Below are 23702 nucleotides of genomic sequence, written 5' to 3'. Positions count from 1 at the left end.
TTTGAAGATGTCCTCAACCAAACAAACTGGGTTAGAAGAAGAAAACGGATTAAACGGGTATTGTGCCCCATTCTGCCGCATATTTCTGGGCACAGGCTCACAGCTATATCAAATTTGATTTGCTTTTGCTGAATAATAATATAAACCAAATACGAAACAAAGTCTTCAATTCCTACAGAAGAATGATATTAAAAATCTGCTCCATTTCCCCTTTTCGGCCACACTTGTTTAGCCTTAAAGGGTACATACTTTGGTTTATACAAAACTGATTACCTTTCTGTCGAGGATGCAGTATATCATATATAAACCAACTATAATCCTACACCAGATTACATAGATTTTAAAGAATTTCCTATTTCTTTTTTCCATATTGAACCCCCTCCCCTCCATCCACTCTGGTTCCATACCAGAACCTTTGTTTATACAAAATTGATTACCTAAATCTGCATATAAATATGTACCAATTAAAATCCTTTCCTTTTACAGCAAATGAGGATTTTAAAGAATTTGCAAACAATCACCTATTTAGATCCCTGGGGACTCTGTTCATGGTTTATACGAAAATGGTTACCCTTCCCAAAAGGATGCTTCAGGCCAAAAACAATATGTATGGTCCCTTTTTGGCCCCCAAATCCATCATTTTTGGTGTCTCAGTGTCAGTTTTTGTCTATTATATGGTGGTTGTTTTAATATTTACTAACAATATGAAGGCACTTCAGATGCATATTTAGCAGACATATATTTGTTTCAAGTATACGCTGTATGGTTTCTAGACGATAAAAAGTGGCCAAAAGTGACAAAATTTCACTATATTTTATAGTTATGCGTATTTAGGATGGTTTCAATAATAACCATAGATATTGTATCAAGGATTTACACATTATTTGAAGTTCAACAAGTGAATCACCTTGACAATTTGCTAGACTTGAGAGATCCAAAAAGAGCACAAACAATACAGTCATTTCAAATTAAATTGGTAACATTCTTTTCAGTCGTTCATGTCTAGCAGCGATTTAGTTAAGGAAATGTTGATGGACTAAATTGGATGTCGGGGCCAAAATTTATACTCTATTCCTGATTCTGGCCAGATTTAGTTACAAGCTATCCAGAATGTGTTCCTGATTCTGGTCAGATTTGGTTACAAGCCGTCCAGAATGTGTTCCTGATTCTGGTCAGATTTGGTTACAAGCCATCAAGACTATGTTCCTGATTCTGGCCAGATTTGGTTACAAGCCGTCCAGAATGTGTTCCTGATTCTGGTCAGATTTGGTTACAAGCCATCAAGACTATGTTCCTGATTCTGGCCAGATTTGGTTACAAGCCATTCAAAATGTGTTCCTGATTCTGGCCAGATTTAGTTACAAGCCATCCAGAATGTGTTCCTGATTCTGGTCAGATTTGGTTACAAGCCATTCAGAATGTGTTCCTGATTCTGGCCAGATTTAGTTACAAGCCATCCAGAATGTGTTCCTGATTCTGGTCAGATTTGGTTACAAGCCACCCAGAATGTGTTCCTGATTCTGGTCAGATTTGGTTACAAGCCATCCAGAATATGTTCCTTATTCTGGCCAGATTTGGTTACAAGCCATGCAGAAGTTTTGTTGCATGTTTATAGCCAATTTCCACGTATTGACGCTGTCCCTCCATCCACAAGGGGTTCAGAGTCGGATCTGATACCAGGTTTGTTCCCCTCCCAAAAAGATGTTTCTGGTTAAATTGGTAATCCATGCAGAACTTTATTTAGCGATGACCTTTATCTCCACCTGTTAGCCCTGTCCCTCCTTTCACACGGGGCGCAGACCAATATTTATAGAAGCTGTTTCCCTTCCTACATTATGTTTCGGGCCAGATTTGGTTACAATCTATGAACAACGTTATATTCAAGACAGACTTGTAGTGATTTAAGGACACTAACTCTACATCAATTGGACCACGCTCCTCCTCTAGGGTGGGGTCAGAGCCAAGATTATACAAGAATTACACGTAATTACTTGTCTTGCCTACCTCGTTTTTCATATATTGCTTAAGTCTATTTGACAAAAGAACAAGAGGCCCAGAGGGCCTGTATCGCTCACCTGGTTTGTAATGCCAAGTAATGTTCTGAATACAGGTTCATTGTTTCTTTTCTGAAGGAATTTTAATATTAACCTCTAAATCCCCTATTGGGCTCCGCCCCTCCTGCCCCCAGGGGGTCAGAGCCAAAATTTATACAAGTTCTGTTCTCTTTCCCCCAAGGATGTTTATGGCCAAATTTGGTCACAATCCAAGCAAAACTCTAGGACAAGTAGCGATTTATAGGATTTACCTCTATTTCCCGTATTGGGCCCCGCCCCTCCTGCCCCCGGGGGGTCAGAGCCAAAATTTATACAAGTTCTGTTCCCTCTCCCCCAAGGATGTTTGTGGCCAAATTTGGTTACAATCCATGCAGAACTCTAGGACAAGTAGCGATTTATAGGATTTACCTCTATTTCCCATATTGGGCCCCGCCCCTCCTGCCCCTGGGGTGTCAGAGCCAAAATTGATACAAGTTCTGTTCCCCTTCCCCCAAGGATGTTTGTGGCCAAATTTGGTTACAATCCATGCAGAACTCTAGGACAAGTAGCGATTTATAGGATTTACCTCTATTTCCCCTATTGGGCCCCGCCCCTCCTGCCCCTGGGGTGTCAGAGCCAAAATTGATACAAGTTCTGTTCCCCTTCCCCCAAGGATGTTTGTGGCCAAATTTGGTTACAATCCATGCAGAACTCTATGACTAGTAGCGATTTAAAGGAAATGTTGACGGACAGACGGACGACGACGGACGCCGACGGACGACGGACGCCGCGCCATGACATAAGCTCACCGGCCATTCGGGCCAGGTGAGCTAAAAACTGGACATGTATTTTTTTCTTTTCAAAATTAAATAATATATAGTAATAATAACTTGACCAAGTCTCAATCTTATCTGATTGAGATGGTTAACATTAACTCAAATTCTCAATATCCACCAAAGGTATGAGTTTTTCACTCAAATACCAGAACCAATTTTTTTGTTTTCTAAATCTTTGTTCATCTATTCTGACTGATGCAAGGAGTCACGTGTAAAAGTTTGTAAAAAGTAGACTTTAACGTAAATGTTGACGAAGCAGCTGTAGCCGCCAACGGATTTCAGCAACACCTAGCTTGGTCTCGCCTTCCCCGGCTATCGTTGATGACGGGACAAAAACGTTCAAAATTTTGTTATATTTCATGCAGAACATTATGAATACACATCGTAGCGAGAACGTTTAGTGAATTATTTCAATTTGCACATATTCGGGTCAGCTTCGACTCTTCCAGGGGGGCAGAGCAGTCATTTATAAAATCTCTGTCTTTCACAAGAATGTTTCTGACAAAATTCGGTTACAATACATGCAGAACGTTAAACTAGTACATTATGTAGTGATTTCAAGCAAATATTGATGGAGGGAAGACTAGTCATGGCATCATCCCAATTGGCTTTCCTTGGTTCAGCTGGGACCACTCTTCAAATGAAAACGTTTTCATACTATTTGCTTCAATCTTTTGGCATATTTGCAACACATTTGCAACATTCTAATTCATCGTAAATATGGTTGCTGCAATCTTCCCACAAATAGATATTTGCGAGAAAGTTCCGGCTAGTCGTAAATACTGTTGCAAAATGTTCTTGCAATCAGATTTTATTGCAGTTAGTTTGCCGCAAACATGCTATTTTTATGGTTCTCTCTATCACCAATACAAAGGCTCGATACGTTATTTACAGGGGTGAATAGTACGAGCGTTTTAAAGCAAAACTGACGGCAGTCTAAGAGAAAAAAACCTGACCAATCACAGGCCTGCAGATACTGTATTTGAAGAGAACAGTGATATATCGACGGCAATCATCAAAGTCACAGTTAACCAATGTACTGTTATTCAATTCTTTCGGGTAGATATACATCAAAGGACCAAATTATCTGTCTCATCTGGTGTCGCCTATAGAGTCTTCAGTTAGGCTATAAAATAGTCCAGGGGTGGATATAACGACAGCGATAGTAATACATTATTTATTGAAACATATCCTTGTATTTCATACAATCATTTGCGTTAAACATATGCATTGTACATAGATTTTTTCAATGATATTAAAAAGACATAACATGTATTGTTTTCACAGATATAACTGCAGTTACTGGATAAAATATGAAATAGTGCACACCCATTTCTAAGTGTCATTGCTTTGTTTGATATGCTATAAAAAAGGGATATTCTTATTTCCCCTCATCAATATAACTTCCTATGTCTTTTTACTACATGACTTTCCTTGTGATTCTGCACTGTGACCTTGTTTTGACCTGTATGGTAGATGTCTACTTTGCTCATCACCTGGTTATATCAAAGCTAAATACCGTATACTCCTATTTATATGTATAACTATCTTAGTTTAACCGATTTGTGGTTGTTAATGATTTTCTCTAAATATGTGGATTTCATTAAAAAGTATATATTCCTAGACATCTCAACCAATTGTACGAGCAAACTCTTGAATCTCCTTCCGTACTTCAGAGTACTGTGAGTTTAGGACGTCTGTGTGTATTTGTGGATGTTTCATGGACTCTTGTACAGGATGGTGTATCGATGGACTGGTACACCGCCCTTGGAGTTTCTCAAACACGTCAATCGGATGCTCATTTTGAACGTCCAGTCCAAGGAATCTGGCCACGTCGGGTCCAAACTTTGCGTAGTGAGCTGTGGAAGCTATGACCATGGGACAATCCCGAGTGTTATAGCGGTCACCAACAGCTTTAGCCACAGCCGTATGTGGGTCCAGTAAGTAACCTGTAAATGAAACGGCAGCACAAATCACGAACAGTAAGTAAGTCAAATTAATCGAAATATAGGACTTGACTGAAATACTTCTATCCAACCTATTTGTCATGTCGGTACATTATCAGACCACTATTCATTAATTGATATCATACTTGTCGACTTGAAGAATCTTATATGAGCTCTTAGGGCAGATATTATTCTTTTCAGCGGAATTCATGATAAATACAGTATATTTTAGAAATACTCAAATCATCTTTCCAAAGTGAAGTAAACCGACCTCTTCAGTTAGAATTAGCACTTCACAAACCTGTTTTTTCTAGAGTATCCTTAATAATGGTTTTCGCATCCTCTTCTGAACACCAGTCCGCAACAAACAGTTCGTTCATGGCAGAAAGCATCTGGAACACAAGTGTTATTAAAACTATCTGAATCACAGTAATGGACCATTTTATCTAATTTATACCAAATAGAACGGAATGGCATATTATAATCTTTATTTGAGAACGATGATTAAAGCAAAGCTGAAGCTTTTGATTTTACTAATGATTATTTGCGCCAAAGACATGAAAGTTTCTTCAGACGCGCTTGGCAAAACGCTAATAGGAAGACAAATCATAGAATAAAATACTTTGGGATAAGAAAAGAAATGTAAAATATATCTTTTTAATACTCTTACATTTTCTGGAATTGAAAAATGCTTCGATGAATCCAGTTTTTGGTAACATTCTGAGATGAATTCAGCAGATCCACCTGACAAGTGGTATAAATAGCGTTCGAGATTAGAGGACACCAGTATATCTATTGCGGGGGAAGTGGTTTTATGTAACTTCCGGTTGCGGAGATCATAGGTTCCGGTTTTAATAAAATCTGTCAATATATTGTTGGCATTAGACGCACATATTAACCGCCGGTATGGTACTCCCATTTGCTGAAAAACAAAATATAAAACAGTTATTAATATTCATTCAACGTCCCATTTTCTGAAAAAAAAACATAATATGAAACAGTTAACATCCATTCAACGTCATTCACTTAGATTACATGTACATTTAATTGTTAGCCATTGTTAGTTTGATAATATTTAGTTAACATTAAACGTGATGGATCCCCAGCCACACACCGCGGTATATAATCGGCAATCGTGGTATACTTCAAACAGGCAACCAAACATCATAGGAAATAAATCCCATTGGTGACTAAAATATCACAGAGGTGTCATGATTTGTTTTTATGTAGGAACAGAAATGTTTTTTTTGTAAGGTGGGTTCATTTACTTGCTCACGTAAATTCACTATATGATAAAAATATCTTTTATTTAACCAGGGTAACATATTTAGACAATGTCTAGTTTACAACAAGGCCCTGCATGTGAAGAACAAGAAATATTTTTGTTAATTATGAAAATAATTTAATGTAGGCTAAGTGTGAAAAATATTTTTCTCTGCGTGAGTACGTCAGCACGTGAGTACGAGAGCACGTAGAGGAAACATAACATTTTACATTGAACTACTTTTCACCATACATGATAAGGCTACATGTATGGCTTGTCCTACATAAACGGTTTTACGTGAGTATGTAAAGAAAAGAAACTCGTCCTTTATAAACAAATATTTTGTCATACTTAAAAAAATGTGTCACATCTGTCCAGCTGTAGGTAACTAATGTTTATGCGTAATATAAATATTAACAATTTACGTGTAATGAAATTACTTTAAAGGGCCACTACCTTTCCGAAACGGCTTTTGATTTTTAAAATGGGAATGAAAAACGAGATCGATAATTTTGTAGAGTCGCAAAAGTTATTAACTTACCGTTAATACTACACGTATCATCACCTTCTGAACAATTTGATTGAAATAAATAAAATGTTAATTTTCATAAGGCGGGTCGTTTTATGTTTCCCGCCGTCGTCCCAAATACCGTGCTGTAATTGACTTTCTCTGAGCCAGACGGCAAAACGGCAAAATGACTCTCCACTGTTATCATATATTACGCAGGGAATCTTGCATATGTTTTGTGTTGTAACCTCATCTGAGGCCATCGGTATATATTTTCTGATGTTATTAATGTTTTTTAAGAAACCTTTAAGTTTTGCTCCGGAAAGGCAGTGGGCCTTTAACCAACTTTACCTTAGAATAATATGCAGCCAGGATATTACCAAAGTTTCCTGTGGGGATACACAGATCTACCTGGTCGCCGAGTCGGACGACCCCAGTCTGGACTAGGTCGAGGTAAGAGGACACGTGATACACCAACTGTGGTAGGAGCCGGCCCCAGCTGATGGAGTTAGCGGCACTAGACAATGACATACATAATATCCACATATTAATAAACGATATTTGGCAGTGTTCCTGTATCAACACTGAGTACATGGATGTGTCATTTTTTGTAAAATGTGAAGACAGATGTGAAAAGTAATACATCTTTGCACTTTGTTAGTACAGAAGAATAAGAAATGGGACATGGGGGTTCTCAGCTCTTGACGACTAAAAAAGCCCGTTCAAATAAAAGTTGTGAACAAAGACACAACCAGTTTATCTTTGCCGCTTTTAGTTGGGCGTTTCACAGGTAGTCAATTCTGCATCTTTGAGTCTTCAGATGCGACAAAATATAAAATATAGGTATGTTTTAAAATATATTTCAAATAAGCACGTGTCGTTCATTTATGATTTCTCTTTTCATCTATGAAATATGTTTTAAATACATATATATAACATACCTAAGTTTACAGTTGATATTGTCCATCAGGTCCTGCTCTAAGGAAAGGTCATTAAAGGCACGTTTTACAAAAGATTGACACGCGTCGAAATCCCCGCGTACACCTAAATCATAAATGGAAAGTAACATTTAATGGTGTTTCGAATGGCGTACACCTAAATCATAAATGGAAAGTAACATTTAATGGTGTCTCGAATGGCGTACACCTAAATCATCAATGGAAAGTAACATTTAATGGTGTCTCGAATGGCGTACACCTAAATCATAAATGGAAAGTAACATTTAATGGTGTCTCGAATGGCGTACACCTAAATCATAAATGGAAAGTAACATTTAATGGTGTCTCGAATGGCGTACACCTAAATCATAAATGGAAAGTAACATTTAATGGTGTCTCGAATGGCGTACACCTAAATCATAAATGGAAAGTAACATTTAATGGTGTCTCGAATGGCGTACACCTAAATCATAAATGGAAAGTAACATTTAATGGTGTCTCGAATGGCGTACACCTAAATCATCAATGGAAAGTAACATTTAATGGTGTCTCGAATGGCGTACACCTAAATCATAAATGGAAAGTAACATTTAATGGTGTCTCGAATGGCGTACACCTAAATCATCAATCGAAAGTAACATTTAATGGTGTCTCGAATGGCGTACACCTAAATCATAAATGGAAAGTAACATTTAATGGTGTCTCGAATGCCGTACACCTAAATCATCAATGGAAAGTAACATTTAATGGTGTCTCGAATGGCGTACACCTAAATCATAAATGGAAAGTAACATTTAATGGTGTCTCGAATGGAGTACACCTAAATCATAAATGGAAGGTAACATTTAATGGTGTCTCGAATGGCGTACACCTAAATCATAAATGGAAAGTAACATTTAATGGTGTCTCGAATGGCGTACACCTAAATCATAAATGGAAAGTAACATTTAATGGTGTCTCAAATGGCGTACACCTTAATCATAAATGGAAAGTAACATTTAATGGTGTCTCGAATGGCGTACACCTAAATCATAAATGGAAAGTAACATTTAATGGTGTCTCGAATGGCGTACACCTAAATCATAAATGGAAAGTAACATTTAATGGTGTCTCGAATGGCGTACACCTAAATCATAAATGGAAAGTAACATTTAATGGTGTCTCGAATGGCGTACACCTAAATCATAAATGGAAAGTAACATTTAATGGTGTCTCAAATGGCGTACACCTTAATCATAAATGGAAAGTAACATTTAATGGTGTCTCGAATGGCGTACACCTAAATCATAAATGGAAAGTAACATTTAATGGTGTCTCGAATGGCGTACACCTAAATCATCAATGGAAAGTAACATTTAATGGTGTCTCGAATGGCGTACACCTAAATCATCAATGGAAAGTAACATTTAATGGTGTCTCGAATGGCGTACACCTAAATCATAAATGGAAAGTAACATTTAATGGTGTCTCGAATGGCGTACACCTAAATCATAAATGGAAAGTAACATTTAATGGTGTCTCGAATGGCGTACACCTAAATCATAAATGGAAAGTAACATTTAATGGTGTCTCAAATGGCGTACACCTTAATCATAAATGGAAAGTGACATTTAATGGTGTCTCGAATAATTTGACACTAATTCCTCGTTATAAATTTAGACAAACATTTTTATTTCACTGCAAAATAAGAGTAGAAAATGGTATGTATCAATAACCACTAGTGAATTGCACTTTTATATGTCCGATAACGTCACTCGTTCATAACTATACACAATGTGAAATTTATGAATTACACTACGCAATGTTTCCCCCCCAATCCTTTATAACATGCTTTATTACATGAACCTGTATGATGTGGAGTCATTGGTCACTGTCTTTGAGGAATTAGGAAATCCATTTTTGGACCAAAGTGAGGACTTACTTATCCTGGACTCAAAAGAAATTGCCACCTCGAGCGTGGTGAAAACTGTGAATGAAATCCAAAACCTTGGAAAAGACCAGTTTCAACAATTCATTGAGGAGAGACTTATACAAAGAACAACATCTGTATTTTCTACCATAAAGAGAAACAAACTGGCACTATTCTCAAGTCCCAAAGAAGTCATTGTGAAAAGAGATTCACAGAAACTGCAAATTATACAGAGCAACTGTTCGTTATTTGCAAAGTTATACATCGCTTGTCAAACAAGAAATGGTAACCTCGAAGAATTTTTCAAACACGAAAACCAAAGTTGTCCACCTTCTTTAACGGTGAATGGACAACTTCGCCACACAACAAAATCAGACCTGATGAAGTGCCTTGACGTACTTATACCACAAAGACAAGATCATCCTGATGACGAGGTGCAAGCTGTAGTATTTGATGGTGCGGCTGTTGTTAACTTTAAGCAACCTGGGACAGCAAAAACCTTTGACGAGTATGCTGACAAAGTATTCATACCGTACATTTTAAACACCTTAGGAAATGATAAAGCAAAAGCACTACCGCTGTTCCACGCTTTCACAGGACGTGATACTGTCTCTTCATTTAATGAAAGAGGCAAGAAATCTGCGTGGGATACATGGAATGCTGATCAAGAACTGACAACAACACTTTGTCATTTAAGTAACTGTCCTGCGAGCATAAACGAGGATGACATGATGGTATTGGAACGGTTTGTAGTAATGTTATATTGCAGAAGTAGCAAACTCAATTATGTCAATGATGCAAGGAAACAACTATTTACTCAGAAGAATCGTACCATGGATTCTTTACCACCAACCCAAGCTTCACTGATGCAGCATGCGAAACGTGCAGTTTTCCAAGGAGGCTATGTATGGGGGCAATGTCTTGAGCCAATTCAAGAACTACCTTCACCGTCTAACTGGGGATGGAAGCAAGAAACAAGTGGATGGAACCCTTTGTGGACAAAACTTCCTGACGGCGCCACATCAGCACAAGAATTAATAAAGTGTGGTTGTAAAACTGGTTGCAAAAAGGCTTGTAAGTGCCTGAAATTTTCATTGGAATGATCAGCATTGTGCGCATGTGAATGAAACTGCAAAAACAATGAAAACTGAAGATGAGACAAATCCTACAATATTTGAACATAAATAGACAGACAATTGAAAAGGAAGATTAAATAAGAGGTGAAAAAAATCCTTAAATGAAACATTCTAAAAAAACTGTGTGTTTTTATGACATTATGTTCATTATTTGAGAACGCGTTTCGAATCAACTTTACAAGATAACAGCTCCCATGAAATGGCAGCCATTTTGAATTTCAAACCGGAAGTGGTGGGTAATTTGCATTTTTCAATAAAAAATGCACTAATTTATTAAAATGACTATGATTAAAAATGCTTCATGCGTCTAAGTTAATAATTCAAGCATCTTCCGAGTCTTTTTCGAATGTAAATATACTACCAATCCATGTTTTGTATGTCAAAAATGGCGTCTGGCGGCCATCTTGAAAAAAACCGGAAGTGATGTTTTTTGAGATTGCCTCCATATCTAATATTGATTAATACGTTGAAAAGTATGTGTATACCAAATTTGGTGCTTTTATCACAAAGTGCAGTATTTTTCTACAATCCGCTGTACTAGTAGCAAGGGAGGATAGTTTTACGTAATTCGAGTTTCTAGCTACATTTGTATGTACTGCATTAACGTTATACACATAAGTTTCATTTAGAAACGCGAATCAGTTTTCCTTTTTGAATTTAAAAAGGAAAACTGATAATTATGAGAAGAATTTTGCACTGCGTCATTAAAACATTATTTAAATGATGCATGAAACTATAAGCGCGTAAGAATCAAGGGAAGAGGATAATCAAAAGATAAATACTACTTACTGTCGACGCGGGATTACTTCGAAAGGCACGGCTGCATTACTTCCTCGATATGTGGATGAACTAGCTACTTGTGTATCTATACACACGAGTGTGGTTAATTTATTCTGGGAATGCAGCGCTTGTTTTCATTGGTCGAATCATTTCTATAAACACGCCCATTTCCTCAAAAAATAAGCTTCAGAAAAAACGTGCGTTCGATCCGAGTTGAAATCGGTATTTAAAAATAGGTTTCAGTACCGATACATATCTGACATAAGCGACGTAAAGCAGAAAATTTCGAGGAAAAGCACACATTTTGCTGATTTATCTGAAAGATGAATTCTCCATTAACATGAGGATTTATTTGTACATTTAATTAGAAATTTATTATGTACTGTAGGCCTAATGTTAATTGTGTAACAGAAGCCATGCGTGTAGTCAAAGCCCCAAAACAGCACCGTTGATCGAGGCCTAAGAATCTACAACGACGTCCGTAATTATTTACTGGCACTCAACCACAGAAAATCTAGTTAAGTATTAGTCCTTTTTTATATTTCGTAACTAAACATGTTTTTTAATTATAAATAGAGTCGGTTGCTTTTACGAAACTGCTGCTGAAAATGTTTACATTCTGTTCGTAAAATTAGGACAATCGAACTGTCAGATTGTCTACCCCCCGATCGCAGATTGTCTACGTCTAAATTAGATAGATTATGTTGATATATTTAAACTGATGAAAAATATGCACGTTTACGTTTACATTGTTAAAATATTACCAACAAGTAGATTGTTATGGCCGGAGCTGAATATCCAGCGTGCTCGCTGACATGAAACCGCGTAACTGGCTTGCCGAAACCAGCGTACGGCACATGTTTACATGTAATAAGACCGAATGTTGAATTTTAATGTCGATTTTAAGTGATATCTTTATCTAGATTGGGCCTAATGAACATTGGCGATTTCTTCCACGTACATAAAGTACAAATATGTACATTGTTGGGGTGCTGTTTTGTGCACAATATTTCAGCGCAAATAATTTTATTTATTACTTAAAATGTTCATTTTAATTCATTATCTGTTGTAAAAGTCATTGTAATGATCATTCATTCAGTCTTTAATTCAAAAATCTTTGTGGCAATATTCAAAATACCGTCATATATGGGGATCCCATTGTGCCGATTTGCCGACAAAAATCTTACCTTTACTTTGATCATTTGACGTGTTCGAACTGTCATTAGTTAAAGAATTATTTTTTTCCCTAAAAATGCGTGTTTGAACTCTCCGTTGGTTCAAATTAACCGGGACATTACCATACAGTATATATGTAAAGTTAATATTAAAATATCGAGTTGTTTGTTCTACACCGAAAACTGAGAGGTCATGTAACTACGCCGTCACATCTCGGTGATTACTGAATTGAAGAGTTTTACGTGCTGTCATTGTTGTTTATTGGGCGGGGCTTATGAAGTCAGACTCAACCAATCGCCACGCGCATGTTATCCCATTCAATGTGTGCCTGTAGTGATCAAAGGAACTCCCTCCGTCTGTCTTGTTAGTATTTCACCTGTGCCTTTCGAAGTAATCCCGCGTCGACAGTAAGTTCTTTATATCAATGAACGATTATATAATAGATTAAAATCATCGATATTATCCTATTGTTTACACACCTGTAACTTTAATATTTTTACCCGCCATTGACGTCATCTGATGTTTCTGTACGTCACTGATTCCATCATCCGGGTACAATACCAAAACTCCGACATCAGCGCCACCTGGACAAAAAAGAAGGACTATTGCAATGGCATTCTAAAATATGAACTTTCACATGAAAATTATCTTCGCCTATATCATTCATCTACCACAACGAAGTACATATATGTAATTGCATTGTAAGGATTTATCGAATTACATTCGATGATACAGGGGAAATTACATATTCATACCTGTAGTGTAGGTTTTTTTGTTGTTTTGTTTTTGTGTCTTTTGTGTTTGTTTTGTGGGTGGGGGTGTTACCTCTGTCCTCTAATATATTATACCAGTTAATTAAAATTAACTTCAGTGACAATGTCATACCTGCGTGCCTAATGAAACCATCAAGGACAGCCCCACCCGTATCACCGTATCACCGGAGGTAGCAACGATAATGGCATACCTGTTTGAAATATAAAAAAAAATTGAAAAAAATATATCAGAAGATATGGTTCATTTCATTGTTTAACTGCAATTAAAACTTAGAGTTCAATAGAAAATAACGAAAAACCATAAGTTAGGTTCGAGTTTGTCTAACGAGCAAAATCTTTAATTGACATTACCATCTAATGACCCAAGCCTTGTGCATTTATACCTTATATATAATTACCGTTCGGCTGTATGTTGGGGTATTTTATTTGCAATTCGATTCTTACGTTATATATGAAAAGAAATGCACTACTTCCACTACTAAACCTATCTGTTAGGAATCCCTCAAAAACTTATCCTATTATTACATTCACAGTTACCATTTTTTCGTCGTTATGGACACCATGATACTTTGAAAATCAGAAGAACAAAGTGATTGCTCATGTCTAGAACATTCTACTCAAAAGAGCTAAGAGTATTATTATTTTTTGACGTTTACCTGATTTATTATATTTTTGTACACGAGTAACTGAATATATAATGTATATCATCAGCAATTTAGATACGCATATACAATACTTTGCCATTACATATGTATATAAGATAGGAAAACAAAACTGACTTACTTTGACCTAGAATTGGAAACCTTCAACGACTCAACAAAGAACTGGGGCATCAATTGCAAAGCTGCGTCTTTAAAGGAAGCCGTTGGTCCGTGGAATAGTTCTAGAAGGTATTGATTATCATGTAAATGACGGACCGGGAATATCTTTGAGCATCCGAAATTTTCAGAGCTGTAAGCTTTAGACAGAAAACGTGATAACGACGAGGGATGGAGATCAGAAGGATGTATACACTTCTCCAGAATCCGTAGTGCCCGTTGATCATACTCTAAGTCAACCATTCGTTTTAATTCTCCCACGGAAAAGACAGGTAAACATACAGCTGGGACATACAACCCGCCATCGGGTGCCAGACCTTTCAAAATAACATCTGAAAAAGACTTTCGGCTTTCCACTTTTATAGTCTGTCGAGTTGAAATATATCCAGGTTTTGTTTTCAATTGACTAAGAGCTAAATAGACTTTGTTCGTTATAGATTCTGGTGTTTCGCCTTCTTCGACCATGACACGAATATCGTATGATCCTTCGTAAAATTGTTGTCGATACTTCAGAAGAGCTGCCATTGGCATTCCATCAGTCTGTCCGACTATCCGGTTGACTTTCATCTCCTCCAGCCGTCTCACGATATCGTCTGAAGGTGTATCCAGAAATACCACAATGCCAGTCCTGGCCACGTGATCCATAGCGGATTTATACATAGGGTTCGAACCAGTAAGAGAGATAACTTTACCGCGTTCATGAAACTTTAAGAGTGCCTTTCCTTCTGCTTCGATAAATGAATCAGCTCCAACTTCTTCTAACTAAAACATCAAGGCAAAATTAATGTTTATCAGTAAAAAAAATCTTAGGATTTAACAAATTGGTCTCTTACACAGATAACTACACATTTGTAGTATTTCATTAGAACCCAAACTAGAATGGGTGACGACAATTTGGCTGATTTGTCCTGCTTACATGTATACTGTATTATATGAAAAATTCCATGTGTAAAAATTCAATACTGTAATTAATGTAAATATTTTATTGTTAAACGAAGAAATCTTAAGCATTTTACCCACAGAATTAATAGAAACTACGATGAAGAAACCCCTGAATATTTCAAGTTACATGGTTCATAGTTACATGTAACTTACTTTTTCGGCGACACTCATATCCCAATATGGTTCGAGATGGTGGTCATCTATATCCAAAACTTCCATGCCTACTTTGGGGCCTAGTAAGCGTCCTACCGTGGTTTTACCAGACCCGGGACTGCCCATTAAAATTACATTGTCCTGTAAAATGTATATAGTTACGTAAATAAAATTTAGAAACCATAAAATTACATTGTCCTGTAAAATGTATATAGTTACGTAAATAAAATTTAGAAACCATACAAGTAACTTTAACATGAGTCATAATGTCTAATGAATGTGTCAACATCAGATATTTATATAATAAAAGGTTAATTACAGGGAAAGAGAAGATACGTAGCATGTTCCGGTTATTAAGACATTTGCTGCTCAGTGCGGGGCATCTCATGTGCTGAACTATTGTACGATGCTTGACTTGACTTATTCCTATCTACTCGGCTGATCCATGTTTACTTTTTTATTTTACTAGAGAATTACAATGGAAGTTCAGTTGTATTAAAATGACTTTTTTTCTTTCCACCAACAAGAAATCAAGGTATTGATATTGAAGTCATCCTCCTCGATATGGATTTGTTTACAAGGTATTGATATTGAAGTCATCATCTTCGATACGGATTCGTTTACTCTGCTTTGATTGATGATGACATGCAACTGTTTAACTTGCATGTGAGCTGTCATACTGCATTATATGTGAAAGATAAACTTTTCCTAGCAACCATGCATTTGCAAACATGGATCTGCACAGTAGATAGGAATATCTCTATCATCATGACAGGTTTGGGCTGGACAACACTCGCCAAGCCCTGTTCGTACACGTTCTCATCAATGTTTCTAATTATCAATACTCTCTATGAAGATTAATTGTGGTATAGCAGTTCTGATATACCTATTTACTTGATAGACCCCTTTAGTTATTAGTCATATTCTTTAAATATTAATCTTTACGGTCCAACCCTTTATATGTCATTAACCATGTCATCAATTCGTCTTTAAGTACCGTTGATCCCGTTAATGAACGAATAAGTAAATATGTAGTCTATAACATACAAATGCATGTTAATCACAAATATACATTGTTATGTATGACACTAAATACATGTAGTTATGAGATAAGGGAGATAACTCCTACAGCTTTATTATCAATACATCCTATAAAGGTCATATCATTAATCTAGGTTATAGAACTTTCTAGAATATTATCATGTATAAACAAATATGTTTGTAAACATGTTGATTATAAGTAGAGATCTAGAATGATCTATTTCCAGAAAGTTCTGTGTGTTTATTTGTTTACTGTTTTTAGTTAGATATTTCTAGAAGTAGAAGGTTCTCCAATATTCTTGAATTAGGGTTTAGCTATATATACTCCAACTGTCCAAAGCTAATCAGAACTGTAATGAGACCTGTAATGAGACATATCAAGAATTGTACAGTGCCATATTAGATTCTATTGGGAGAGCTATTGTGACTTTATCTGTGGATTATTACAACACTTTGTGTGGATTTATTCATATTGCCTGGAACTTTACAAATCATCTGTGGACATTCATTTTCCTCGTGGATTTGTGATTATTGTTAATTTGAAACCTGGAAGGATCAAGGATTATACCAGGACATTCGCATACAGATAAGTAACACTTTAAATCATGGTATTACTCTTGTACCACCACCAATTACTTTAGATATTGTAAACCATCTCTGTATAATATTTTATATATAATTAAATTGTGTTTTGAATTTAGCTGCTGGTTTCTCATTTCTGTTATTCGTTCATGTAACAGGAATTGGGGGCTCGTGTCCGAGATCGATATTTAATTTGTGAAATCTAACTTTGAAAAATTAATTACGAAATTTTCAAAATTTGTGTACAAACTTTGAGTTTACATTTGAAACCAACAGCTAGATAAACATGACTACTATGCAGGTAGAACAGTTTGTTAAAGCGCCATCCCTGGAAGTTCTTTTGCAAGTTAGTAAAAAGGATTTACTGTTATTAGGTAAACATTTAGACCTAACTATCAAAACTAATTTGAGGAAAGCTGAAATTAGGAATGTAATTATAAGATATTTTGTTGACAATGGCAAATTTGACTCTAGTGCATTAGATAATATAGAGGAAACAGTCACTTCAGAAATCCAAATTAGACAAATGGAACTTGAACATGAAATGAAAATGAAACAAATAGAGAAAGAAATGAGAGAAAGAGAAATAGAAAAGGAGTTAAGAGAAAAAGAAATTGAAAGAGAATTAAAAGAAAAAGAAATTGAAAGAGAATTAAAATAAAAAGAAATTGAAAGAGAATTAAAAGAAAAAGAGAGAGATCAGATGTTAGAGCTAGAGAAGCAAAAAATTCAAGCTGAAACAGAACTTAGAATGAAAGAATTAGAACTAGCTTCTCAGGACGGTTCAAGTAATCCAACTTTTAGGGGTTTACATGGAAACAGAGGTTTTGATGTTAGTAGAAACATAAAGTTAGTTCCTCCTTTTCAAGAGAAAGAAGTTGACAAGTATTTTCTGCATTTTGAGAAAATAGCTGATAGTATGAAATGGCCTGAAGATAAGCTTACAATGCTTCTACAAAGTGTCTTGATTGGTAAAGCTAGAGACATTTATTCTTCTTGATCCCTGTGGCACCTCTGCACCCCATTCCAGCATTTGAGGAACCATTTAGTATAGTCATTATAGACTGTGTAGGTCCTCTACCCAAAACTAAGTCTGGGAATGAGTATCTTTTAACTATTATGTGTGCTTCCACACGCTTTCCTGAAGCCATTCCACTCAGAAATATTAAGGCCCCTAACATAGTCAAGGCTTTGGTTAAATTCTTTACACTGGTTGGTCTTCCAAAAGCTGTCCAATCGGACCAAGGTTCAAATTTCATGTCTGGTATTTTTCAACAAGTCATGTACCAGCTCCAGATCAAGCAGTATAAGTCTAGTGCTTATCATCCAGAGTCTCAGGGTGCTTTAGAACGTTTTCATCAGACATTGAAGAATATGATGAGATCTTATTGTTTTGAAAACAAAAGAGATTGGGACGAAGGTATACACATGTTGTTGTTTGGCGTTAGAGAATCTGTACAAGAATCTCTTGGTTTCAGTCCCTTTGAACTTGTGTTTGGACACACTGTACGTGGTCCTTTGAAAATTTTGAAAGACAAAATTTTGGACGAAGATTCTAAAGTGAATCTCTTAGAGTATGTGTGTAACTTTAAGCAAAGGTTGACAAGGGCATGTGAACTGGCAAAAGAAAATTTGGCCCTTACTCAAACCAAAATGAAAACATGGTATGATAAAGATGCCCGTGCAAGAAGTTTTGATCCAGGTGACAAAATTTTGGCTCTATTACCAATACCGAGTCAGCCTTTGCAAGCTAGATATTTTGGACCTTATGTTGTGGAGGAAAAGGTCGATGATGTTAACTACATTGTACAAACTCCAGGGAGGCGCAAGAAAACTCAACTATGTCATGTTAATATGCTTAAGAAATATGTAGATAGAGAAGAGAGCAAGACCTCTCAACCTATTGCTACTTTGGCCTCTGTACCATCACAAAGTGAAAGTACAGCTGATATTTGTAAATTAGACTTAGATGGTGGTGTACAAGATGTAGGTTTAGACTGTGGTGTTAAGTTACGGAACTCAGATGTGCTCGCGAACTTGGACAAGAAACTGTGTCATCTATCAGAAAAGGAACTCAATGAACTGAAAGATTTGATACTTGAGTTTAAGCATTTGTTTCCGGAAACACCAGGCAAAACAGATGCTATCTATCATGACGTGGATGTAGGCGATGCGCCACCTGTCAAGCAACATCCTTACCGTGTCAATCCTTTGAAAGAAGAACATTTAAAGAAAGAAATTCAATACATGTTGGACAATGATATTATTGAACCAAGTAAAAGTGAATGGAGCTCTCCATGTGTTCTGGTACCAAAGCCAGATAAGACATACCGGTTCTGTACTGACTTCAGAAAAGTAAACTCTGTCAGTAAAACAGACTCTCAATTCCAAGGATTGACTCGTGTATTGACAAAGTTGGCAAAGCCAAGTACGTAAGCAAGTTTGACCTGTTGAAAGGATATTGGCAGGTGCCATTAACAGAAAGAGCTAAAGAAGTGTCGGCATTTGTAACCTCACAAGGTTTGTACCAGTACAAAGTTATGCCGTTTGGTATGAAGAATGCCCCGGCAACATTTCAACGTCTTCTTAACAGCGTGATATCAGACCTGGAAGGCTGTGATGGATACATTGATGACGTCATCAACTACCATGACACGTGGGAAGACCATCTACGCGGGATTCGTGAATTCTTCGAAAGACTCACTACCATGAAATTGACTGTAAACTTATTGAAATGTGAATTTTGTCATGCAACTGTTGAAGTTTTAGGCCATGTTGTAGGACAGGGGCAGGTTAAACCTGTTCAGGCCAAAGTAGAATCAATTATAGATTTTCCAATTCCTGGAAGCAAGAGAGAGCTGATGAGATTTCTTGGTATGGCTGGATACTACAGAAAATTTTGTCAAAATTTCTCTGTTATAGCAGCTCCACTTATGCTTTGTTAAAGAAAAATGACAAATTTGTCTGGTCAAACGAATGTAAGTCTGCCTTTGAGAAATTGAAAGCTATATTATCAAACTCACAAGTTCTGACTGCTCCAGATTTTAATAAACAGTTTAAACTGTTTGTTGACGCCAGCGATGTAGGTGTTGGTGCTGTTTTGATGCAAGAAGGTACTGAACAAATTGACCATCCAATTTGTTATTTCTCGAAAAAGTTTGACAAACACCAGAGAAATTATTCCACCATTGAGAAAGAATGTTTAGCATTGATTTTGGCCTTGAACCAATTTGATGTGTATCTCTGCACTACAGTTGTGCCTGTGTTGGTCTTCACCGACCACAACCCTTTGACATTCATTGGGAAAATGAAAAACAAAAACCAAAGAATTCTCAGGTGGAGTTTGACTTTGCAAGAATACAATCTTGACATCAAACATATCAAAGGGAAAGACAATATTCTAGCTGATGCTTTATCAAGGATTTAAATATTACTTGATATGTCAAGAAAGTTTCCTTTTCAAGAAAACTTTCTTTTCTTTAAGGAGGGGTGTGTTATGTATGACACTAAATACATGTAGTTATGAGATAAGGGAGATAACTCCTACAGCTTTATTATCAATACATCCTATAAAGGTCATATCATTAATCTAGGTTATAGAACTTTCTAGAATATTATCATGTATAAACAAATATGTTTGTAAACATGTTGATTATAAGTAGAGATCTAGAATGATCTATTTCCAGAAAGTTCTGTGTGTTTATTTGTTTACTGTTTTTAGTTAGATATTTCTAGAAGTAGAAGGTTCTCCAATATTCTTGAATTAGGGTTTAGCTATATATACTCCAACTGTCCAAAGCTAATCAGAACTGTAATGAGACCTGTAATGAGACATATCAAGAATTGTACAGTGCCATATTAGATTCTATTGGGAGAGCTATTGTGACTTTATCTGTGGATTATTACAACACTTTGTGTGGATTTATTCATATTGCCTAGAACTTTAAAAATCATCTGTGGACATTCATTTTCCTCCTGGATTTGTGATTATTGTTAATTTGAAACCTGGAAGGATCAAGGATTATACCAGGACATTCGCATACAGATAAGTAACACTTTGGTATTACTCTTGTACCACCACCAATTACGTTAGATATTGTAAACCATCTCTGTATAATATTTTATATGTAATTAAATTGTGTTTTGAATTTAGCTGCTGGTTTCTCATTTCTGTTATTCGTTCATGTAACAACATATTTATGTATAAATGAAATGACTAAATCAGAAACTTCACTTGCATGCAATATTCATGCTACATATTTCATACACATCCGTTGGCATTAACTACAGGTTTATTTTCTTCATTTCTGTTAGGAATTTGATATCCCTGTTTACTTGATAGACCCGTGTAAGATTCACTTAAACATTTTTACATTAACAAGAGATCCCAGAGGGATCTTGGCGCCCACCTAAGAACGATATTTGTCTGACAAAGGAAAGAGGGATATTTTCTCTGCTTTTCAAGCTTTTACTACATATTACTACAGATGAAATTTGAGAAAGATCCTTTGACTACTTTCTGAGATATATAACAGTAACAAACTTCAATTATCAAAATCCAAGATGGCGTCCTGTCGGCCATCTTATTCACCGAACGGTCCTAAAATGCAATATGCACAACTAGACCCCTAGAAGAACCTGCACATACAATTAGAGACAGATTACTTCAGTACATTCTTAGACATAGCGGAAAAAAACTTCAATTGTCAAAATCCAAGATGGCGTCCTGTCGGCCATCTTGTTCACCGATCACTACCAAAATGCAATATGCATAACCTGGGACCTAGGGGAACCTGCACATAAAATTTGAGACAGATCCCTTCAGAACTTTCTAAGAAATAGTGGTAACAAGCTTCAACTATCAAAATCCAAGATGGCGTCCTGTCGGCTATCTTGTTCACTGGTCCGTCCGAAAATGCAATATGCACAACTAGACCCCTAGGGGAACCTGCACATGCAATTTGATACAGATCCCTTGAGTACTTTCTGAGAAATAATGGTAACAAGCTTTAACTATCAAAATCCAAGGCCATCTTGTTCATCAATCGGTCCCAAAATGCAATAAGCCCAACTAGGCCCCTAGGGGAACCTGCACATGCAATTTGAGACAGATCCCTTAGTGCTTTCTGAGAAATAGCTGTAAAAAACTTCAATTGTCAAAATCCAAGATGGCGGCCTGTCGGCCATCTTGTTTATCGATCTGTCCCAAAATGCAATATGCACAACTAGGGCCCTAGGCAAACCTGTACATGAAATTTGAGAAAAATTCTTTCGGTACTTTCTGAGAAATAGTGGTAACAAACTTTAAATTATCAAAATCCAAGATGGCGGCCTGTCGGCCATCTTGTTAACCGCTTGGTCCAAAAATGCAATATGCACAACTAGGCCCCTAGGGGAACTTACATGTAAAATTTGAGAAAGATCCCTTCAATACATTCTGAGAAATAGCGGTAACAAACTTTAACTATCAAAATCAAAGATGGCTGCCTGACGGCCATTTTGTTGACCGATTGGTCCCAAAATGCAATATGCACAACTAGGCCCCTAGGGGAACTTACATGTGAAATTTGAGAAAGATCCCTTCAATACATTCTGAGAAATAGCGGTAACAAACTTTAACTATCAAAATCAAAGATGGCTGCCTGACGGCCATTTTGTTGACCGATTGGTCCCAAAATGCAATATGCACAACTAGGCCCCTAGGGGAACTTACATGTGAAATTTGAGAAAGATCCTTTCAATACAATCTGAGAAATAGCAGTAACAAACTTTAACTATCAAAATCCAAGATGGCTGCCTGGCGGCCATTATGTCGACCGATTGGTCCCAAAATACAATATGCACAACTAGGGCCCTAGGGGAACCTACATATGAAATTTGAGAAACATCCCTTCTGTACTTTCTGAGAAATAGCGGTAACAAGAATTGTTAACGGACGGAAGGACGGAAGGACGGACGGACAGAAGGACGGACAGAAGGACGGACGACGGACCACGGACAAAAAGCGATTTGAATAGCCCACCATCTGTTGATGGTGGGCTAAAAATACGTTACTCCTCCAGCTGAAAAGTGATGTACATGTGTATATATATCCACATGTTTGTGTTGACAACTAATTGTTTGTAAGTACATTTCTGTAGGCCTATAGCTACGGTCGACCTCGTTGGCGTCATTTTTGGATGTACGTTGAGCTAGCACTAAAGCATCAAATAACTACATGTATTACCTCAATGATATTTACAGAATTTAAATGCACCAAGACAGTGGAAGTAGCTAAATCCGGTGTACATTAAAAGCATAACAATGGTCTATAAATAGACATTGAACAGAGGACAGTGACACATAGCTGACTTTACCTACCTGTTGGTTTCCAGTCACTATCGAACAGCTTGCTATCCTGGTCAGCTTGGCTGGTGTCAATAATGTACATGTACGACCAGTTTGCTGAAACCTAAAATTACATATTCTACGGATCGCTCCGTACATTTTCATTATGTTCATCAAAACGATTAGGTAAATGTCAAGTGGTAAATCGTTGTACTGCGCTACCGCAATACAAAGGAAACCGCCATAAGAAAATCGTCTTATAGCGATAACTTTTAGTTTTGTTAAAAATGACGGCCTACATGTAGTTTAAAATCCGGGTCGGATTCTTATCAGTAGGAGGCGGGGCTTAATATTGACAGCAGTATATATTGTAAATAAATAAATAAATACACGTGGAAGTAAGATTCAGTACCAAATTGTTCTTGACATAGTAGATCTATTATTCATAAGTTTAGAATTGAAGAATCCAAACAAGGAATCTTTTTATAACATTTCAAATTCATACATCATAACAGAAATCAATCATTTATACTTATTGGA

General features: G+C 36.6%; 1 protein-coding gene across 1 annotated transcript; it reads right to left on the bottom strand.

Annotated features, from left to right (window-relative positions):
- Window positions 1–3664: 3664 nt before the first annotated feature.
- Window positions 3665–23702, bottom strand: LOC138305144 (threonine synthase-like 1). Its single transcript, XM_069245550.1, is given in 11 exon segments — window positions 3665–4818; window positions 5117–5207; window positions 5486–5737; window positions 6939–7104; window positions 7529–7631; window positions 13006–13110; window positions 13412–13463; window positions 13466–13490; window positions 14083–14879; window positions 15213–15353; window positions 23196–23702. Coding segments are annotated over 11 exon segments (2193 nt in total). The 5' UTR covers window positions 23337–23702; the 3' UTR covers window positions 3665–4498.

Source organism: Argopecten irradians, chromosome 12 (assembly GCF_041381155.1).
Source record: "Argopecten irradians isolate NY chromosome 12, Ai_NY, whole genome shotgun sequence".
Taxonomy (NCBI): Eukaryota; Metazoa; Mollusca; class Bivalvia; order Pectinida; family Pectinidae; genus Argopecten; species Argopecten irradians.
This window is presented reverse-complemented; position numbering and strand designations above follow the sequence as displayed.